Source organism: Alligator sinensis, unplaced genomic scaffold, assembly GCF_000455745.1.
Source record: "Alligator sinensis unplaced genomic scaffold, ASM45574v1 scaffold708_1, whole genome shotgun sequence".
In the NCBI taxonomy this organism is placed as follows: Eukaryota; Metazoa; Chordata; order Crocodylia; family Alligatoridae; genus Alligator; species Alligator sinensis.
Window position 1 is genome coordinate 1,400,867 of NW_005842183.1, and position 20,119 is coordinate 1,420,985.

At 42.9% G+C, this 20,119-nt stretch overlaps 1 protein-coding gene across 12 annotated transcripts in view; it reads right to left on the reverse strand.

The window, feature by feature from the left end:
• The window catches only part of KIAA0586 (KIAA0586 ortholog), a 114,499-nt gene that overhangs the window by 49,253 nt on the left and 45,127 nt on the right, over positions 1–20,119 (reverse strand). For all 12 annotated transcript variants that reach the window (XM_025207145.1, XM_025207146.1, XM_025207143.1 and 9 more), the window contains 7 exons: positions 9,786–9,994; positions 9,544–9,662; positions 8,753–8,937; positions 4,382–4,529; positions 3,570–3,795; positions 2,770–3,017; positions 1,757–1,830 (listed from right to left, as the gene is read on the reverse strand). In XM_025207145.1, the coding sequence (XP_025062930.1) occupies positions 1,757–1,830; positions 2,770–3,017; positions 3,570–3,795; positions 4,382–4,529; positions 8,753–8,937; positions 9,544–9,662; positions 9,786–9,994 (1,209 nt within the window). The remainder of the gene's footprint in view (positions 1–1,756; positions 1,831–2,769; positions 3,018–3,569; positions 3,796–4,381; positions 4,530–8,752; positions 8,938–9,543; positions 9,663–9,785; positions 9,995–20,119) is intronic.

Here is a 20,119-nt window from a genome sequence, read left to right on the forward strand (position 1 = left end):
CCTTAACATAGAGAGCTACCCCCCCGCCCCTTTTCTCTACATGATCCCTCCTGTACAGGGTATAGCCATCTATACCCGTGGTCCAGTCATGGGTGGAGTCCCACCAGGTCTCCGTTATCCCTATGACATCGTAATTGTTTGCACTGAGCATGAGGATGAGCTCCTCCTGCTTATTCCCCAAGCTCCTGGCATTAGTGTACAGGCAGGCAAGTGCCCCCTGTACATTACAGGGATGATCTAGCTGGGGCTGGTCCTGTTGGAGCAGGGGGTTGGACTAGATGTGACCTCCTGAGGTCCCTTCCAACCCTCATTTTCTATGATTCTATGAAATCCATAAACAGTTAAAAGGTGCCTCAATGTTGAAGCAACTTTGCATGCTCCCAATTTTCTAAACAGTTTCAATTTAAGAAGCAATTTCCAGGGATTACAATAAATTCTGAGCAGGCACTAAAATGTTGACATTGCATGCTTATGCCTTGAGATCTACTGGACACATTGCCTTCACACCTGGCTTGCTTTTTAAGCCCCAAAGAGGCACAAAGCCACAGAACAAACCAATCTTGAAGTTTCTCATTTTTCACATTTGACCTATGAGAGCATAAATGTCTTTACTGGAACAACTGCGCAACAGGAAATGCTTCTGCTCTGCATATCTGCCGTCCAAGGGGAACACCACTTGTTGCAAATCCCAGGAATATCTAAAAAACAGCAATGTCTGGCTATGTTCCTGATCCCTTATGGATCTACATATTAATTCCACAAGGAAGACCTGGAACAGAATTAGGGCTCTGTCATCACAGTTTTAATTTTTTCCCACCTGTTGGGCACGTGGTCCAGGACGGGAAAGATCCTATACCTGGCATTAAAAATCACCTCTTAGATTTATCTATATACTGAAAGAGTAATCTTTGTCAAAAGACATGTAACACATATGAACAATTCCCAAAGTATGGAGCACAGGAGTAAACAAACTTAGATCTGCAAGACAGACAACAGGGCAGCTATGCAGAGATCACTGCTGTCTTAGATACTTATAAACTATATTCAACTATTATAGTTCAAAAGGAGAGATTAACAAATTACGAGGGGTAAACTGATTAAGAAGAAATATGGAAAAATATTCACCGAAGACATAGCTTGTACTTGGGAAAGCTAAAAAGCAAACCCTTCCATTCTTTATGTTCTAGAACTCATTAAAAAATATTACAGTGGTATCAAAAGTGAACAAATATAAATTTGTTTCATTCCAGTAAGCCACATGTTCTGAAAAATACCAGGTCGCATGGATCACATTCTTAGTTGAAGGGCATAATAACGTTTTGCCATTTTACTTACTATAGAATGTAAGAATGAAATTTGAATAAATAAGTAATATTGTATTTCACATCTAACATCAAAAGTATATCGAAATAATAAACCATACTACATATTAGATGGAATGTGTGAATAATTTGGCTTTTAACTCAACTATTACTCTCTCAAGAAAGCTGGCAGGAAGACAGGCATCTTTATAAAGAACAATCATTTACTATAATGGGTTCTGAAATTTGTAATTGTTTTACAAATCCATTTGAACAAGCTTGGAATTTTTCACTGAAAACACACTGTTTCTTCAATATTTCTTATCAGTCCTTTTGTCTGTATTTACTGTGTCTAAACAAAAGTATATAAACAGACTAGAGAGCATCTTATCTGACAAGAGAATCCAGCTAAGGTATTACGCTAAATTCAATCTCCTCCTGGTTTAATGCCTTACCATTTCATGGGCGTCATGTAGGGTACTGCATAAACTTTCACTCAGGTTTGGAAGAGACAGTCCTTCTGCTAAGACTGAAAAGAAACACATGCCCACACATGCTACAAATATTAGAAAACATGCCTCTAGGACAGCGAGTTAATGATACATTTTTCTAAATTGCAACAAAATGCTTTAACAAAGGTAAAAATTCTTATCACATGTGCCTCATTAGTGTACATTTTTCCGCCCCATAAGAAATAATTCTGATGCTTTATGAAATTAAAAAAAAAAAGTTCTCACTACAATTTATTCATTGTTCTTGTGCACACGAGAATAATTTAAAAGAAGCTCTCTTGTCATTAACCCCCAGTTATTCTATATCATTTTCTTTCATTAGCAAACACATAACTTTCATTCATAGAAAAGGAAAAATGGTGAAATTTCTTACATGTCCCCAAAACCACAAACAGTTAGTATAGGTCTACAAATGTACTCTCTCACTTCAGACCAGAGGTGTGCAACCTGGCAAGGAGGCCAAATCTGTCCCCGGTGCCATGTTATCTGGCATGTGGGGCTCCCCATACATCTGGAAATTTGGCAGTCGGGGAGCAGGAGCAGGTTAATTGCCATGGCTTTGAAAGCTGGCATCCAGCATGGGACTGGCATGCAGGGTTGATCTGGAAGCCACAACAGTAAGAGCTGCCACCATGCCAAATCTGTGAACTCTTGGGGAGTCCTGCTGGCAGGATGACAGTCCCATGCACTGGCATGTGGGATTGCTCCATGGCCTTGACCCCACACAGGATCTGGCCCAAAGGTCTGACCTTGCCCAATGGATCCAGCCCATGGACCAACCCCACACCACTCATCTGGCCCATGGGACCAGAAGGTTTAGCACCACTGCTTTGGACTTCCCAAGAAGTAAAACACATTTCTATTATACCAACAGAGTAACTTTCACTCAGAGCAAACAACAGACACTTATTCAAACGAAACCCTGAATGCACAGGTCCCTGGAAATTCAGTTTTACCTCTTGCAGCTATCATTTGACCATAGCTAAACAGGACCTCGCCCTCCGAGATGAATCTGTCTCCAGTTTCTGTTTCCGTTTCTGTGGCAGTTATACTGCTTTCCTGCGTGGATGGGCCAGAGCTAAGTGTATGCCCAGGAGAGGGAATCTTTGGTTCACAAGGAACTGATGCAAGGGGTCTAACTGGCTCAAGAGAAGCTGGTAAAACCAAGGTGTCTGGTTCTTCATCTTTAGCCACTGACATGACACTGAAATTCAAGAAAATGTATTCTGAATGCACCAAAATACACCAAACAAAAGTGCTTAAACAAACCATACCCCAAACCCAGCACAACAAAGCATACAGTACAAGGCTTTTATCAAAAAAAAAAAAGCCCCTGTTTTATGAATTGGTGTAAGAGAGAAAAAATGTTAAAGTAACCTTAACAGTGAGCTGCGATCCATTTGTCACAAATGGGTCGCTTTAATTAAGGCAGCCAAAAAGTAGCGGCCTATTTTGTAAAATGTTAACAACAGAAAGGCACTTCATTCACCACGGTCACATCTGTTACCGGCAGCTATGGCTAAAAACAACGTACTAAATACCCTGTCAAACAGGAGTATAAACAAGTGTTAATCAAATCTTAACCCGCCTCCAGATTTCAAGTCTTACTTTATTTTATAAACCAGTCCATGATACTATTTATTGAATTGTTTATCTCCGTGCTTCGCAATATAAACATCCTGTGTTTCTTCAAAGTTGCATACTGCTGCAGCTAAATAAAAGAAATTGGAAAAAGATGTGGCTTGTTAGAACTCACATAGGCTTTGGGTGAAAAGTCTCCTCGTTCAAAGGACTAGGCTTCTCCTCTTCTAGAGGGAGCTCTGCATCTCCCCATGGGTTTGGAGGCTTTGGGCTTTCCATCTTTGTTGCATCAAAGCCAGGTTCTGATGCTGGAGGGGTCGGTGTAGTTATTTTAGGAGGTGTATCCACAGGGGTAGCAGCAGGTGTGCCAACGGGACTTGTGGCACCTGGAATCTCAAAACCTACACACATGAAACAAATCACAGAGTTCAGAATGGACTGGAAAGCAGCAAATAACCTTCAGACAAGATCAAGCTTTTTTTCTTTCCACAAGGTGTTCTGTATTTTGCCTGAAAGGGTTTTAAAAATCTGTGAAGACTGTACTGGATTAGACTAATGTAAATAACTAGTTAAACACTTGTAGGTGCTACACAACCATCCTGTGGTTCTTGTTAACTTCAGTAGGATTTGTGGGTGCTCAGGCTTCTGAAAGCCAAGACACTTTTCAAAGATGTATTAATATGGACACTTACTAACATCAGGAATAGATGAAGCAGCTCTTTTTTGAGCTGGAAAAGTGATATATCAGAGAGATATAAATAAAGGATAAAGGAACACCTGATGTCAGAAGGGAGATAAAACGGGATTGTTTGTATAGGAAATTTGCTTAAAGCTTTTAAACTATGCAAGCTCCAAACTACTCTCCAAATGAAAACACAGGCCCAAGAGTGTTAAGCCTCAGAGACAGTGCCTTTGGAGAAGAAAAGAAAAAGTAACGGATTAACGTATGCTTGCTTCATCTCAAATTTAGTGATTATTTTTTACTACCTGATTCTTTTGTTTGTTGGTGAACAAGAACTTCTCCACCAAGTTCTGTAACAGAAAGGGAAGAATCGGGGGTTTTTACTGGTGATGGTTCTTTTTCAAGAGGTGGTGTATCACATGGTGTAGCCAATGGAGTAGATATTTCACATTCCTGAAAATATAAAAGAAGAAACAAGATAACTAGAAAGTCTATAACACAGTTATCTTACCATTTAAACGTGACTCCTTCAATTCTTCCAACCAGAGTCATTTGAGAAACTTTATCTGAAAATAACAACTTGGGTAGCCTCTGAAGTTGCCAGAAGTGAGAAAACCTGGACTAGGACATAACAAGAAGCCTTCATTCTAGGTGACCAGAGGCTTCAAAATCAGCACCTCAATGGGATTAGCCACTACCACCAACAAAGAAATAATCAGATTTGTAACTTCCAGCAAAGAGTTTTCTCCATGCAATCTTCATCTCTTCTAAATTTATTCAGAACTGCTGCTACCAAAGGGAGTCTAGGACAATGGTCCTTCAACCTTTTCAGACTCAAGGCACCCCTCATTAGACTTAAGTCCCCCGTCAGAAAATGCCAGATCTTAGCTTTCACTCATGTCTCTACTGTGGAAAACTAATAAAGCAATTCTTTTGTTGCAAAGAATTCAAGGACAACAACAGGTCAGCATATACTTTTGACACTAAGGATTCCTATCTGAAATCTCTGGGAAGAGAAAGGTTTAGGTACAACTAGATAATCACAAGCTGACCATAAGAGCAACTAACGTGAAACAGCTACGGAAAAAAAGCAAATGTGATTATAAGATATCAGGCAAGGTATTGGTATCTTCAAGATATTGATATCACCATGAGTGACAGAAAGCATTAATGCCATTGTAAAAGGCACTGATGAGAGCTCATCTGGAATACCGTAGAGAATTGTGGTCAGCTATGTTCAAGAAAGAAGAACTCCAGCTAAAGCAGCTGCAGAGAAGGGCTCTTAGTACAATCAGGGGATTGGAGACCATCACAAAATGAGACTAAGAAAAGCTCCATTTATATAGTGCTGGAGTGTTGGTATAGCCACAATGTTCTAGGGCATATGCAAGAGGAAAGGGGTTTTGTGAGTGAGAACTTTTATTGAACCAGCTGCAAGGTTGGGATAAACGTAGAATCACAGAAAATGAGGGTTGGAAGAGACGTCAGGAGGTCATTGAGTCTAACCCCCTGCTCAAAGCAGGTTTTGAATGCAATGCATTATTCTTCAGGTCTGAGGAAAACACAGGCACGACAAAGATTAAAAACAGGTCTGAAAGGCCAAATAATCTACAGTCAGGTCCTCAGATACCACTGCATATGCTGTGCATATGCTGTGAGAAGAATACTGATGATACCCATCTAGCCAACCTGAAATCTGCCTTTATATAACCAGGACACTCCAAAAGAAAAACAGATTGTATCTTTGAAAGAGCTGCCTAAATACCCTGTACTTATCTTCTACAATACAAAAAGAAACCCTTCTGCGACTGCATACCCCTCTTAGTCACCCACTACCCCACACTGGAGCCAATAGGAAGAATTATCAAACAATTACAGCCTATACTCAATAAAGATCAGACCTGGAGAAAAATATTCTGAGCCTCCCTGCAATCTCCCCTGGTTCCTGGCTTTCAAACACTACCCTAATCTTGTCCAACTCATCAACAGAAACAAACTCCCCACAGACATCAAATGGGACACAGCTTTGTTCAAGACATCAAATGGGGCATGGCCTTTCCTTAACAATGGGCGTAAAAACTTGTCAACACATCTCCGCTGCTATAACAATCAACATGCCCCACAATTAATCCATCAGAATCCATGCAGCCTACCCTAAACATGCCTTTCCCAAAATGCGGCATCTCTCTCATCCAGTGCACCAAATGCCATCGTGGAAACTACATGGGTGAAACTAGTCTAAAATTACATGCCGGAATGATAATCACAGGGGAGAGACCCACAAATGTTTTTCACAGAACAGCCACTTGCTTTCTCACCTCACTATTCTTGTGCTCAAGGAAAATTTACAGCCCACCTTCAAAAAACAAGCCTGGGAACAAAAAATTGGGTTGGGTATTTGACCAATCAAAGTTCGATCAACTGACTGGTCAAGTGTTGGTCAAGAATTGTAAAAAATTGCCAATAGGTCCAAATAATATATGGAAAAATGCACACATTTTCCAGTCTGTCAAAAAACAATTTAAAAATCATATTTCTGTCAAGGAAACTAAAATAAATGTAGGGTTGGGTTTTTTTGTAAAATTGCTATAATCTTTGACTGGTCAAAAATATGCAGTCAATTGACAATATTTGACCAGTGAATTGACCGGCTTGCCAACCCTACAAAAATTCATAAGCTAGCTAGACACTAAGAACCAAAGACTGAACACCAATATTGACTGCATGGCATACTATAATCTACCTGATTCCTGATAATCTTCCTTCACACTACAGGTGATAACAACCCTCTTCCCTTTTGAAAGTCGTTGATCTTCCAATAATCAGGCTCTTTTCTTCCATGAGTTGCTCATCTGCAACCTATGGAACTTTCTCTCCTCTCCAATTCTGCAGCCTGCTTTAATCTCTGCTGTGCCTGCTTTATCATTAGACCTGAGGAAGAATGCATTGCATTCAAAAGTTTGTCTAAGTCTTTCCCAACCATGCAACTGGTCCACTAGACTAGAGGACATCACTCAAAATTCCTTGCCCATCTCTAACTTGTACAGCCTAGTAAAACAAAGGTCTGCCACCTACAAATACCCAGGGAGGGAGGAAGGGAGTTAGACAACAGAAAGGGAAAAGAACAATTTAAGCTAAATGGCACTTCTGACACCAAACAAATATGTATAAAATAGTCATTAAATGAGAAGGTGGCTTGTGCATCGGGGGAATAAGATTCTGGTAAGACCTTTCACTAGAAGCACTAGGAGCAAAAAAACATCACCAGCTTTAAGACTGAGATGGTTATCTGTGTTAGTCTGAAGTCAGGCAGAAGACAGGGCAGATCTGACAAAGTAGGTCTGCCTACAAAAGTATTTGCTTTTCTAAACCAGTTAGTCTCTAAGGTGCCACTCTACCCTACTTTCCACCTAGCTTTAAGGTGGAGCTCAATAAGTTTATGAAAGGGGGCACAGCAGGGGATGACTCAGGGTTCCAGGAGTTCCCTTCCTGTCACACTGTCTTATGTTTAAATCTTGCTTGGCCTGTCTCCAGTGAAAGTTGGGAACTGTTGACAAGCAAGTGACTTATACAGCTCTGCGCAGGAAGTCCTCAAAGCTCAACATGAAATGTTCTGCACAACCTAGAGTATGGACAATCATACATTTTAGCTGATTTAAAAGGGGGAATGGGAGCTACTTATAAGGATAACACGGCATCCGTAACACTAACTGGATGATCCCAGTGAGTTAAATCACTCTAACTTTGACCTTGGATGAAGCAGGGTTAAAGTTGGAGCAGTTCTGCTACACTTGTTTCCTTATAGAATCACACAAAAGTAACAGCAGCATCCTAAAAGTTTATAGTGGCATCCTTTGAAAAGGATACAATTGTTGCATCTGTGTCTACCCAGATGAAGCAGTTTTTCCTTATGTCTAGCTGACTGAAGATCACTTCAGGCTAGACATAAGGAAAAACTTCTTTACAAGACAAGTGCTAAGGGTTTGGAACAGGCTTCCCCCAGAAGTGGTACAGTCACCCACACTGGCGATCTTCAAAAAAATGACTTGATGCCCATCTTACTGGGTCACGTGCTGGACCCGATGATCTGGTAAGGTCCCTTCCAGCCCCTGACAACAATAAATTTATGAAATCTAGAGTACAGCATCGAATCTTCTAATGAACATCTAAAAATGTAAATAGATCTAAATTCCTGTAGCTTTCTAGTCAGCTTCTGAATCAGACACTCAATTGTGAAGATATACAATGGATTCTTATATTGGCAAATACTTAAGAAAAAACCCTTTTGGTAAGTACACACACAACACACACCCCTCCTTACACTGAAGCATCTGTTTATTACTCTAGCAGCCTGGCAATGGAAATAATATAAAAATTCAACCCTGTGAAATACAATATTGCCACTCTTTCTTCAGATGTCAACAGCATATCCAGGATTTTAAAAAGTTTAAAGTAGCAATCTGAACAAATTGCAAAAGAATTCAAGTTTTGACAGTGAAACTGGTTTAAACCCTGTTGCTTGCAGTCATATACCAAGACCTATGCAAGAAGCTGTAACCAGGTTTGTTCTGTTTCTGAATGGGTTCCAACATCTTTGCATTGGAATGCTCTGGTTACAATTATTCCCACAGTCATTGTAATTATAACATAAAAGCTGAAATAAAATGGACTCTTACTGGCAAAACTGTCATGCTTGGGAGAACGTTTGTAGCAGGGGGGCTCATGGAGTGGTCCCTATCACCCAGCATGATGGCAACAGTCTCAGTGAGAGCTTCGCTCACTAAATGATTGATCATTTCCAAGTCCACCGGCAAACCAGCATTGACAAAGAGCTGAAATCCTCCCCCACCTGCTGCTTCAACTAAAGACAAATAATAAACAAAATTAATACAAAATTTTATGCAAAAGCAATAAACTCGCATAGAAGACAAGGAGCAATCTGCATCCTTCAAGAACCGTCAGACGTTCCAAAAATCCATCACAGAGAGAGGGAAACACTAAGACAGAAGATTTATCTGTGGCAACAGAAGGAACTGGGGGAAGGACTGAGATCAGATCTGTGATGTCTGTGCCTGCCTCTCTTGTTTGATAAGAAGGCAGCCATTTGAAATGTCTCTTCTTAACAGGAAAGGTGGAAAGACAGTCAAAAGCTGGTAGGGTTTGCTGCATGCTGTGCTCCTGCTAAGCTGATTTGCCTGGAAGGAGGATGACCACATTTGGCTTGCCAGACTGGCTAATTTGTGGCCTTTTATTTTATATTAACGGCATGTGACAATTTACTTTTTAGTGGCCTGACAACCCATTTCTCCACTTCCACATAACCCGAAGAGTGAGTGGGCCATTTAGACTTAACCACCTAAGCAACCTGTTGAAACATCTTTCAGCTTGAACTGGAGCTAGAATATACTTTTGTCCCATCTGCTTTGAAGGTGGAAAACAACTGAAAATAACTCCTGTTCTTACTTACTGATGTCAGAGGTTACAGCCTCACTGTCTTCACTCTCTGATGCACTTATACTGGGCACCGCTTCCTTCCGAACTGGGTACATCCCACTGATAATTCGTGCCATGACCTCTTGTTCCACCCTGACAAAAATAAGTCTCTGTATTTAGCAGCCATCATGACACCTACATTTACACAACACGCTATTTCTTCCCAATACATTTACTCCTACTGTTTCATTACCTCCAAACTCAGTGGACACTCACCAGCTTATTAACTGGTTTTCAATGGTTTCCCTTCTTTCAATGATTTCATCCAGAATATCTGCCGCATGTTGAGGAACAGGAGCCGGTGCCATTGGTGGAAATGCAGGACCATTATATTTTTGAGATACAACTTCAGCTTGTCTATTAAATTCCAGAACGGGTTCAGAGAATGCTGGGATTCCATCCTCTTCCTCCTCCTCTTCTTGATCCTAGTGACAGTAACAGGAAAATAAAACTGTTTGGTGTGCTTTCACAATACAGCATCACAAAGGTAAGCACCAGAGCTTTTATTTTGGGAAACAGCTATAGATAGGAATGTAGGACTGGAAGAGGCATCTTGGGCCACCGTGGAGTCCTTTGCAACTGCAGGCACCACATCAAATAACCCCATTCATAAACTTAATCAAGCTCTATCTTAAAAACAGGTATGCCATTGCCCCTGTATCTTCCATTTGAAGGCTGCTGCACAACCCGATTGCTTTTATGTTCAGGTACCTTCTTCTAACTACTAGCCTAAATTTATTCATCGCCAGTTCCTATGGCAACAGTGGCTTTTAGCTAAAATAATTCTTTACTCTCCTTGGCCTTTGCCTCTATGTATTTGAAAAGATCAGATCCTCTCCCAGCCTTTAGTTTGCTAGTCTAAACCAAAGCTTTTTTAGTCTCATCTCATGAAAAGAACTCCCCATTTGCTGATCACCTAGTACACACACATAATATACATTAAAAAAATGCCCTTTACTGGGTCAGACCACCGGTCCATTTAGCCCAGGGCTGTCCAACTTCTAAGTGGCCAGGGGCCAAATGCCTCACAGGATGCATTGGCAGGGGCCACATCAGGGTGAGTAACAGTCCTGCCAGGCCACAGTGTGTGAAGGCCCCTCTCCACCCCACAGCTGTACCCCGTGCCCAGGCTCACCTTCAGCTCCCCTGGCTGTGCCACACTGCACTGTCCCCTGTATTGGGCAGGGGCAGGCAACAAAAGCCAGATGAGGGAGAGCAGCTTGCAGGCTCTGGATTTTGCTGCAGCTGAATCAATGGGAGCAAGTGGCAGCAATTTAACCCTTCATGGGCTGCATGACACCTACAGGCCACCAGTCAGACAACCCTGATCTAGCCCAGTATTCTGGTGTCAAAGGGTGCCTACAGAAATGCACGGGGTGGGGAAAGGCATTTTAATTAAAGCAGTTCCTAGAAACCCACTCTAATTAAAACAGCTCATTGTCACATGTACTAAGCATCCTGCATTCCAAAATGGCCACGGGGGTGCTTTAACTAAAGCTCATTTGACTTGTTTGAGTTAGTGTCCCTACATGGGACATTTAATACACATGATGGTTAATCGTGGTTAGTCAAGTCTGCTCCAACATGTTCTAATTAAAACGCATCAGAGCACATCTATAGGCACCCAAAGAGTAGCAAAGGGTAGATGCTACAAAGGGGGAGGGTGAACAGGGTATGTCCAGAATCACCCACCTCTTGTCCCTCTTCTACCGCAGCTTGCCGTTTAGGAAGTTCTGATTTGGATGCTGAAGCCCTGTCTACCATGCCCAGTATCTACTGACAGGCCTTCCCTCCAAGAATCTGTCCAATCAATCCCTTTTTGAATGCCAGTTAGTCTCCATAACATCACAAGTTAATCGTCTGCTGTGTAAGAAAGAATTTCCTCTGCTTAGTTTTCAACCTTAGTTTCATGTTATGTCCTCTAGTTCCAAGTATTGTGAGAAACAGTAAATAATAAATCCCCGTTTACTTTCTCTGCACTTTTTTTGTAGACCTCTATCAAGTCCTCCCTCAAGTGTCTCTTTCCTAAGCTGAAAAATCCTAGCATAGTCTCTCTTCATATGCAAGTCCCTCTAGATCCCCTGATCATCCTTGTTGTCCTTTTTTGTGCCTTTTTATTTTTAAGATGTGGGGACCTAGTAACCCCTTCTTGCCCCTGCTCCAGTTTTAATACAACTTGCTTGAGTGTAGGTGACCATGTGCCATACCAAATATGTACATTTTCCTTTTACTGTTTTGCAGTTAGTAAACACAATTCTAAATCCATCAACACTAAATTTGTAGAGGTACAGGAGTTGCTGATTAAAACCTGATTTGAGTAATTATATATTTCCAGCCTCTTGTGCTGGAAGCAGGAAGTTAAAAGAATAATTCTAAATTCCCTGGAAACGTACTTGTGGTTTAATTAAGTTACTTGACATATACACTCTAGAAATGCTGTACCATACCAAAGATTTAAGATCTTTCTGTTTTCTCCAGAGTTTAAATGAACATATCTAGCCCACCACTTGACTGTGAAGCTAAACCCTCATGTCTATCACAGACTAATAGAAAATTAAGGTTGGAAGGGAGCTTAGGAAGTCATCTAAGTCCAACCCTCTGCTCAAAGCAGGGCCATTCCCAACTAGATCATCCCAGCCAGGGCTCTGTCTACTCGCATCTTAAAAACCTCTAAGGATAGATATTTCACAACCTCTCTGGGTAACCTGCTCAAGTGCTTTACTACCCTCCTCTCCTTAGAAAGTTTTTCCCAATATCTAACCTAATCTTCCTTTGCTGCAGCTTGAGCCCATTGCTCCTTGTTCTATCATCTGCCACCACTGAGAACAGTCCAGCTCCATCCTCTTTGGAACCACCCTTCACATAGCCGAAGGCTGCAATTAAATCCCTCTCCGTCTTTTCTTCTCCAGATTAATAAGCCCTGTTCCTTCAGCCTCTCCTCATAAATTATATTCCTTAGCTCCCTAACCATTTTGCTTGCTCTCTGCTGGACTCTCTCCGATTTGTCCACATCCTTTCTGTAGTGGGAGACCCAAAACTGGACACAATACTCCAGATGTGGCCTCACCGGTGCTGAATAGAGGGGAATAATCATTTCCCTTGATCTGCTGGCAACACTTCTACTAATGTGGCCCAGGATGCCATTAGCCTTCTTTGCAACAAGGGCACTTTTTTTGGCTCATATTCAGCTTACTGTCCACTGTAACCCCCAGGTTGTCTTCTGAAGAGCTGCTGCTTAGCTAGTCAGTCCCCATCCTGAACTGGTGCAATGCATTGAGTACACAATCAAAGAAATCACATTTCTAAGAGAAGTGCTACTAACTCCAAAGTTATATGATATTTTAAATAAGCTCATTAATTCTTTTGCTATAATTGTTTGCTGCAAAATTAGAAGGGATTTCTGGGCAATTAAATGTGAGAACACAAAACAGTTTCCCGTGTCTCTAGTCCTTTTGCGTTTTTGTTTTTTTTGCCCCTCTTGCATCCATCTCTATATGCAGCTGTGACCATCAAGCCATCTTCCACTGAAGCATATCACTTATTCTATCAGATGCACCACAAGGGTGCAAAATTCACTTGTGAAATATTTCATAGATTTCATAGACGTTAGGGCTGGAAGGGACCTCGGAAGATCATCGAGTCCAGTCCCCTGCCCAAAGGGCAGGAAGTCAGCTGGGGTCATAGGATCATTTGTCCATGTCCTGTTTTATTATTTGGCCAAGTAAAATAGATTTTACTATATGGACAAATATATGGACAAATGCAAAACTTAACTGCTTTCAAAGGAGAAGGAGAACTGCTGCTTTGGGTGGCTTCTGAGAGTGGTAAAAGTGTGGTTGGGATTGATGGGAGGGGGGGCTGGACAGAGAGGCGATGGCTGGGGGTTGGAGTTCTTGGGTTTTGGGGTGTTGCTTGGCTTGGCGAATCCCGCCCATTGGTAATTTATTTATTGTAAGCTCTGAGCCTTTCAGGCAGGGATATACATCTCATATTAAATAAATAGGTGCCTGCATGAGCCTGCAGCAAATACAAGCGACATAAAATTTGACCCTGAGTGAAGCAGAGTTAAACTTGGAACAGACTTGCCACAGAGTTGCAGTGTAACAGCTTTTATGGGTATTCTTTAATATCGATACAACTGTTATGCATGTGGATATACATATAGACCTTCTGTGAGTAAAAATTCCTCACGGAAATATGAGTTGATGAACTGTACATTTAGTTAGCAGCTTGGATTGTGTAGTGCAGGGGTAAATGAATTAATTTTTTTTTTTAAATCTCAGTTTAAACTCATTTTTACTGGAATTCATCTCCTGAAGTTTTCCAGGAGAGAAACAGACATTCTACCAACTCATGTATAAAACTCTTGTGTATTTTCCTATGGGGAGGGAAGAATAGGTTATTTTTGAAGGATGAACAGGAAGAAGGAGGAAGCATCCCCCTGCCTCTCTCAATGTTAATTTTTCTTTTCTTGCTTTCTCTTCCATCCATGTTTGTGTACTTTACTTTGAAAAAGGAATCACAGCCTGTAGTTGCACAGGACAGCAAACAGTTTTTCTCTGAGAAGAAAAGACTCTGTGAACCTCTGAAGAGGAGTACTTTACTTGAATAATGCATATGTTAGAGCCGAGACAAGCAATTTGCATATTTGGGTGACAAACAAGTTGTATAAAAGCTAAAAGCTTTACTCATTAAATACCATAATACATACACGTAATATTACATTTAATAACTCATATGAAGGCCATATCATCTTGAAATGCCTCTGGATTACTTGCAAGTTGCTAAGCAATTCATTCTATTGGGATATATGTATTCGTGGTCATAATTCATTCTGACAGCAAATGTACAGATTTCTTTGTCCCATGTTTCAATATGCATGCTTTCTACTGACTACATTATTCCTATAAATTTTCTTTGATGTCTCCTATTTAATATACCCTTTCCAAAAGTGTTTAAAATGCAAACATGTGGATTAAATAAATAAAGTACCTGTAATAAATCTTGCATATAATTAATACCTTCTGACTATGACATTTTTCTATATTGCCAAGCCACATGCATAAGATATTTTATATTTTAGTAGAATACAGATTTGAAGAGAATGATATGACCTGCGGTGAATAAATAATATATAAATAAAGGTATTTAATTAGACAGACTGAATCTGCTCATTTAACATTTTCCAGCCTTCTCAAAAATTAGCATGAGTGTATACTGCATTACCATCCCTAAGCATCTTTGAAAATATCTATCATAACTACCAATAAAAAATAACCTGACATGAATCTGAAATTCTTTCAGATGTACTTGGAATAGTAACCGCTCTACATTCCATTCAAGTTAAAGCTCACTCTATTTATTTCCTAAAGTTACATTCAAATAATGTCAGAGTAATTGAAATATAATTAAGGAGAGTCTGACAGCCTTGTTTTACCATTAGAAAAAAATATATTAAGAGCCCCTTGTTACAGTTAGATAAAACTCAGTCATATATTTTTCTTTTTTGACACTGGTGTTTTCAAGTATTTCATGGGAAAAGTATGGGCTGCACTACAAACATCATCTCTGAACACTGTCCTGATGAGTAACACATGTCACTACCATAGTCCTTAGGGGAAAATTTAGGTGCCTTGGAAAGAGATCCAACATTTACTCAGGTCAGCACAGTTTATGCCCATTACTATTTGGCAAAGTATGAGTGCACTATCCAGGATCTAAGTTTCTTTTTTTTTTTTTTTTTAAATGAGTCCCTAGTGGTTAGAATCAGTCTCCCTGTTAGGGTTTGTTTTCACAGGACACGTTAATCACTGCATAAATGTAATGTGTAGAGGGGGCCTTATACTCATGCTTATAAACGCGAAGGTCTGAATCTGAAACAGAGGAAGTTAAACAGGTATCATTCCAATGTAGATACTTTTTTCCCTTTCTGTATAAAAGGGCCCCCTCTCAGTTTAGTTTATGATGTTTTGTACACAGTGCAAGAAAAAAAGGATGCAACAGATAAACTTTCAGTAGCAACGGGGAAGTACTACATTAGGCATTGATGAGAACTCATCTGAAACAGTCAAATTCTCATAGCCCCTGTTCAACAATGGTGGGGACAATGTGGAAGGGGAGCAGAGAAAGGCACTAGAACAAGCAGGGAAAGGAGAGCTCATTTTAGTGAAAACTGCAAGAACCTGACTTGTTTAACTGAGCTAAAGCCTGAGAGGAGATAGGAGTCCTGTCTAAAAAAGTTCACACCAATGCATTTAACTTAAAAGACAACCTTAGCATAGACTGGCCTGGAATACATTTAGCTGGATATTAGGAAAAAAACCCGGTGTCTAACTCACAGAACAATGAGACACCAGAACAACTACCCACTACAGTAATGGGAGCGAGACACCCTAACTAAATTTAAGATGGAGCTTGATCAGTTTATATGGGATTAATCTGATGTGCTTGCCTGAAATTGCAGACAACTGGCCTCGATGAACCTGGGACCATCTTCCAGTCCTGTTTTGTCTCTTCCTGGGTAAATCAAAAAGGGCTTTTCTAGAATAAGGGCATTGATACAGGGAAGGGGGTACTGCCATTATAATAACTGTTAAAAACTTTCCTGTGCAGAGAAGACATAAAGACTTGCCTACATGTGAAAATTAAACTTGAATAAAATAGGGTGTGAACATAACGCAGATTAAATAATCCTGATTCATTCCAACTGTGGATGCACTTATTTAGGAAGCAGAGTGCTTTAATAAAACTAGCTTGGGATAAAGCACTTGTATTCCAGAATGGAATTAATATATCTACTAGAGGTGCACCAATATATCGGTCCCATATCGGATCAGCACCGATCTAAGGAAAATCAACTATATCCACGATTGACTTTTTTTTTTGGCTGGTGTGGCCAATAAATGCCGCGTGCATGCACGCAGTCACAGTGCAGCACAGCTTGCAGGTGCCCAGTAGTGCAGTCCGGCAGCATGGAGAGTAGCAGGGTCCAGCTGGTAAGTCTGTTGTGAGGGAAAGGGTCTGGGGGGCCCAGAATGAGGCCCACACGGTGAGGGAGGGAGTGGGGCTGGGGCAGGGGCAGGTGCTGCACAGCCACGGCAGAGCACAGGACAGAGATGCAAGCACCATGTCCGGAGGCTGGGGGGGGCAGTTCCTGCCACCGCACCCAGCCCAAGAGGGCATGGGGGGTGTGGGCCCCCAGAGCTGTGCAGGGGTGAGGGTGGGCTGCCATTGCTGGCAGAGGCTGGTGCCAAGCTGCGGGCTGGAGGTGGCAGGGTGGTTAGGCCAGAGCTGTGCTCGGGGCCAGTAGCAGCGGCACTGGGAGCGGGGGCTACAGGGAGGCTACAACAAATGTTGGGGTGGCTGCAGCCTTCTCCCCACAGTAGCTGCCTCCCAGAGCCGCCACTGCCAGCCCTGAGTGCAGCCCGGCCCAACCCATCACTGCCAGGAAGAGCCCAGTGCTGCCCCTGGCTCCAGCCTGCAGCAGCAGCCCACCCTCGCCCCACACACAGATCCAGGGTACACAGCCACCGTGCCCTCCCGGGGTGTACATAGTCATGGGAGCTGCCCCCCCTCACCCAACGAACTGCTTGCAGCTCCATCCCATGCGTCACCCCAGCTGGGCAGCACATGCCCCTGCCCCAGCCCCACTCCCTCCCTCAGGACAGGGATCTGCCCCTACCAAGCCCCTTCCCTCCCCCACCCCTTCCCCCAGAACAGACTTACCAGCCAGACCCAGCTGCTCTCTACACTGAGGGGCTGCAAATTGGAATTGGATCAGTATCGGCCAATATGGCTCATTAAAAATCAGCCATCAGTATTGAACCAAAAAATCTCTATTGGTGCACCTCTAATATCAACCCATCAACTCCCCCACCCAGTTACTACAGTGATGAGCAGGGATCCAGGTTTTCCCTTCGCCACAGAAAAATGCAGATTTCCCCCCTGATCAGAGCAGCGGCAGGCACAGGAGGTGCGGCGGAGGTCCCGGTGCAGCCCTGCTGTTCCCAGACATGCTGGGTCTTGCCTGCGGGGCTACAGCAGCCCCAAGGGAGGGAAGCAGGAAGGGAGCTCAAGCCCACGGCCTGCCCCTCATACAGATCTGGGGCCACGGGTCCCCCTTGACTCCTTGAGTGAAAAACACCGAGTGCCTGGCTGGCACCACATCACCCCACTCCCAGCTGGCGCCTCCATGTACGGGCTCCCTTAAGGGCTGCTTCAGTTTCACCTGCCCCTGGCTGGGCACAACGGCCACAAGTGGGAAGATAGGAGCCAGCCTGGCACTCCATGTATTTCCCCAACACCTCCCTGCTCGCGGCTGGAGTGCCCGGCCAGCTCCACATCTCCCCACTCACGGCTGGAGTGCCCGGCTCAGGGCATGTGAAACCTAAGTGGCTCTAGCAGTCCTTAACGGAAGCCACTCACAGAGGCGCTGGCCAGGCATTGCATGTATTTCCCCAACACCTCCCCGCTCCCTCAGCCCCCAGTCAGCTTCCATCCCAGCCCTGCCCTGCAACCCCTCAGCCCCCTGAAAGCCCCACCTACCAGTTCTCAGGCTCCAGGAGGAAAGTGAGCCTGACCTAGGCCTTGCAACTAACTGAAAGCTGCAGGCTCCACCCTTCCCCCACCCCTCCGGGTGGGGTTGGGGCTTTCCCGCCCTTTTTGCAAAGAGCTCTTGCAGGCTGGTACTCAGCCAGCCTGCAGAGCTCTTTGCAAAAGGGAGAAATCCGCGTTCTCTCTGATAAAACCAGAAAAAACATGGTTTTCTCCATTCTTCAATGGGAAACAGAAAACCTGGATCCCTGGTGATCAGGAAGAGTGAACAAGGATTCATCAAGAGCAAGTCATGCCTGATCAACTTGATTTCCTTCTATAATTGGTGGATGGGCTCTGTGGATTTCATAGACATTAAGGGCTGGAAGGGACCTCATAAGATCATCGAGTCCAGCCCGTCACCATAGGCGGGAAGTCAGCTAGGAACAAGTGACCCCAGCAAGAAATAAATCCAGCTGTTTTTTGAAGGAATCCAGAGTAGGTGCTTGCACCACCTCTGGGGGAGTTTGTTCCAGACCCTGGACACACACACTGTAAAGAACTCCATGACACTATGGATTCCTATTTGAAATCTCTGGGTTTATCTTGTGAATCACGTATGCACACCTAACAATACTACTATTTGGTGGCACACTTAAAAGGATCTCAAGGCACCTCAAAGTGCCATGGCACTCTGGTTGAGAACCTCTGTAATATGCTTTCATATTAGCAAGCTACTGTCTAGATCACCAGCTCCCAACCTAGGGTCACAACCCAAATCAGGGTCATGGGAGGCTCTCAGGAGGGCCACAAAGTGTTCAAGAAGAACACTTCCAGGTTCACCGCCAGCGCTTCTGGGTTCACTGCTGAGTGCAGCATGGGCACGCAGGGGATCCCTCCTCCAAAAAGGTTGGGAACCACTGGTCTAGATGAAAGTACTGTCAAGTGGATACATTGATGGCTAGAAAATGATATTTAGAGGTTTGCTTTCGGGAACTGACTTGTAGGTAAAGTAGATATTGCATTAGAGCAATGGTCCACAGGAATGGCAAGGGTTAACTGATTTCTAAAAGCCTGTTTGTGACAAAATTTCATTCAAGGCCCACTGTGTCTGGAACCAGCAGACACCCTGTGTAAGGCCAACAGACAAGCAGGTATATGCAAGCTGGGAAACTGAAGATATGTACCACAAGTGTTCCCTAAAAATCCCAAACAGAGATAAGGGAATTTGCTGTGGTGGCCAGATCACAGTGACCAGCTGCAGAGCTTTGGAGATTTCCGATTTTGGTGGAGAGACCAAATTAAGACACCAATAAGTGACCAAATTAAGATGTGTGCATGTGATGGGTTTGGGAAACAAAGGAATATGCCAACAGAACAGAATGTGGACAGTATGATGACCACAGTGAGACCAATCAATGGTACCCAGAAATGAAGAGTCACCAGAAGAGAAAAAGAATACAAAGGAGGGATTTCAGAACAGTAAAGTGCCCCTGAGGAGGAGAACTCAAGGCCACCATGGACAGACAGCCACCAACCCGTCTCACCCACCCCAATGGAGGGGGGGGGGGCAGAGGGAAGAGGCCTCGGTCCTCGACCTCCAGGTTGCTGACATCTGACATTCAAGAAAGAACCACAGGGTGAAGCTTATGTGTGTCACAACCCAATTAACTTGTGCCCATGCCACTGAGCAAGAGATACCATTCAAATCATCTTCATTTGAATATTAAGGGTTAAAAGACTTCCCTGCCAAGAAATTCCTTGAAACAAAACGCTGGTGGTGTACTACAGATAATTGGACAGCTGAAATAAAATGCTAGGGGAAACTATATATAATTGGTCCAAAAATAAGCGTAAGCTCCTCACACGTAGCACACACGTAACAGGTAGAAAAACCTAACCCACTACCTTGTAACTTGAGGAGACAAAGAGCTGCCACCTGCCAAAAATTAAAGATTCCATATAACGGTTCACCATTGGATATTCCTGTAAAACACCTCTGCCTATAAATAGTTTAA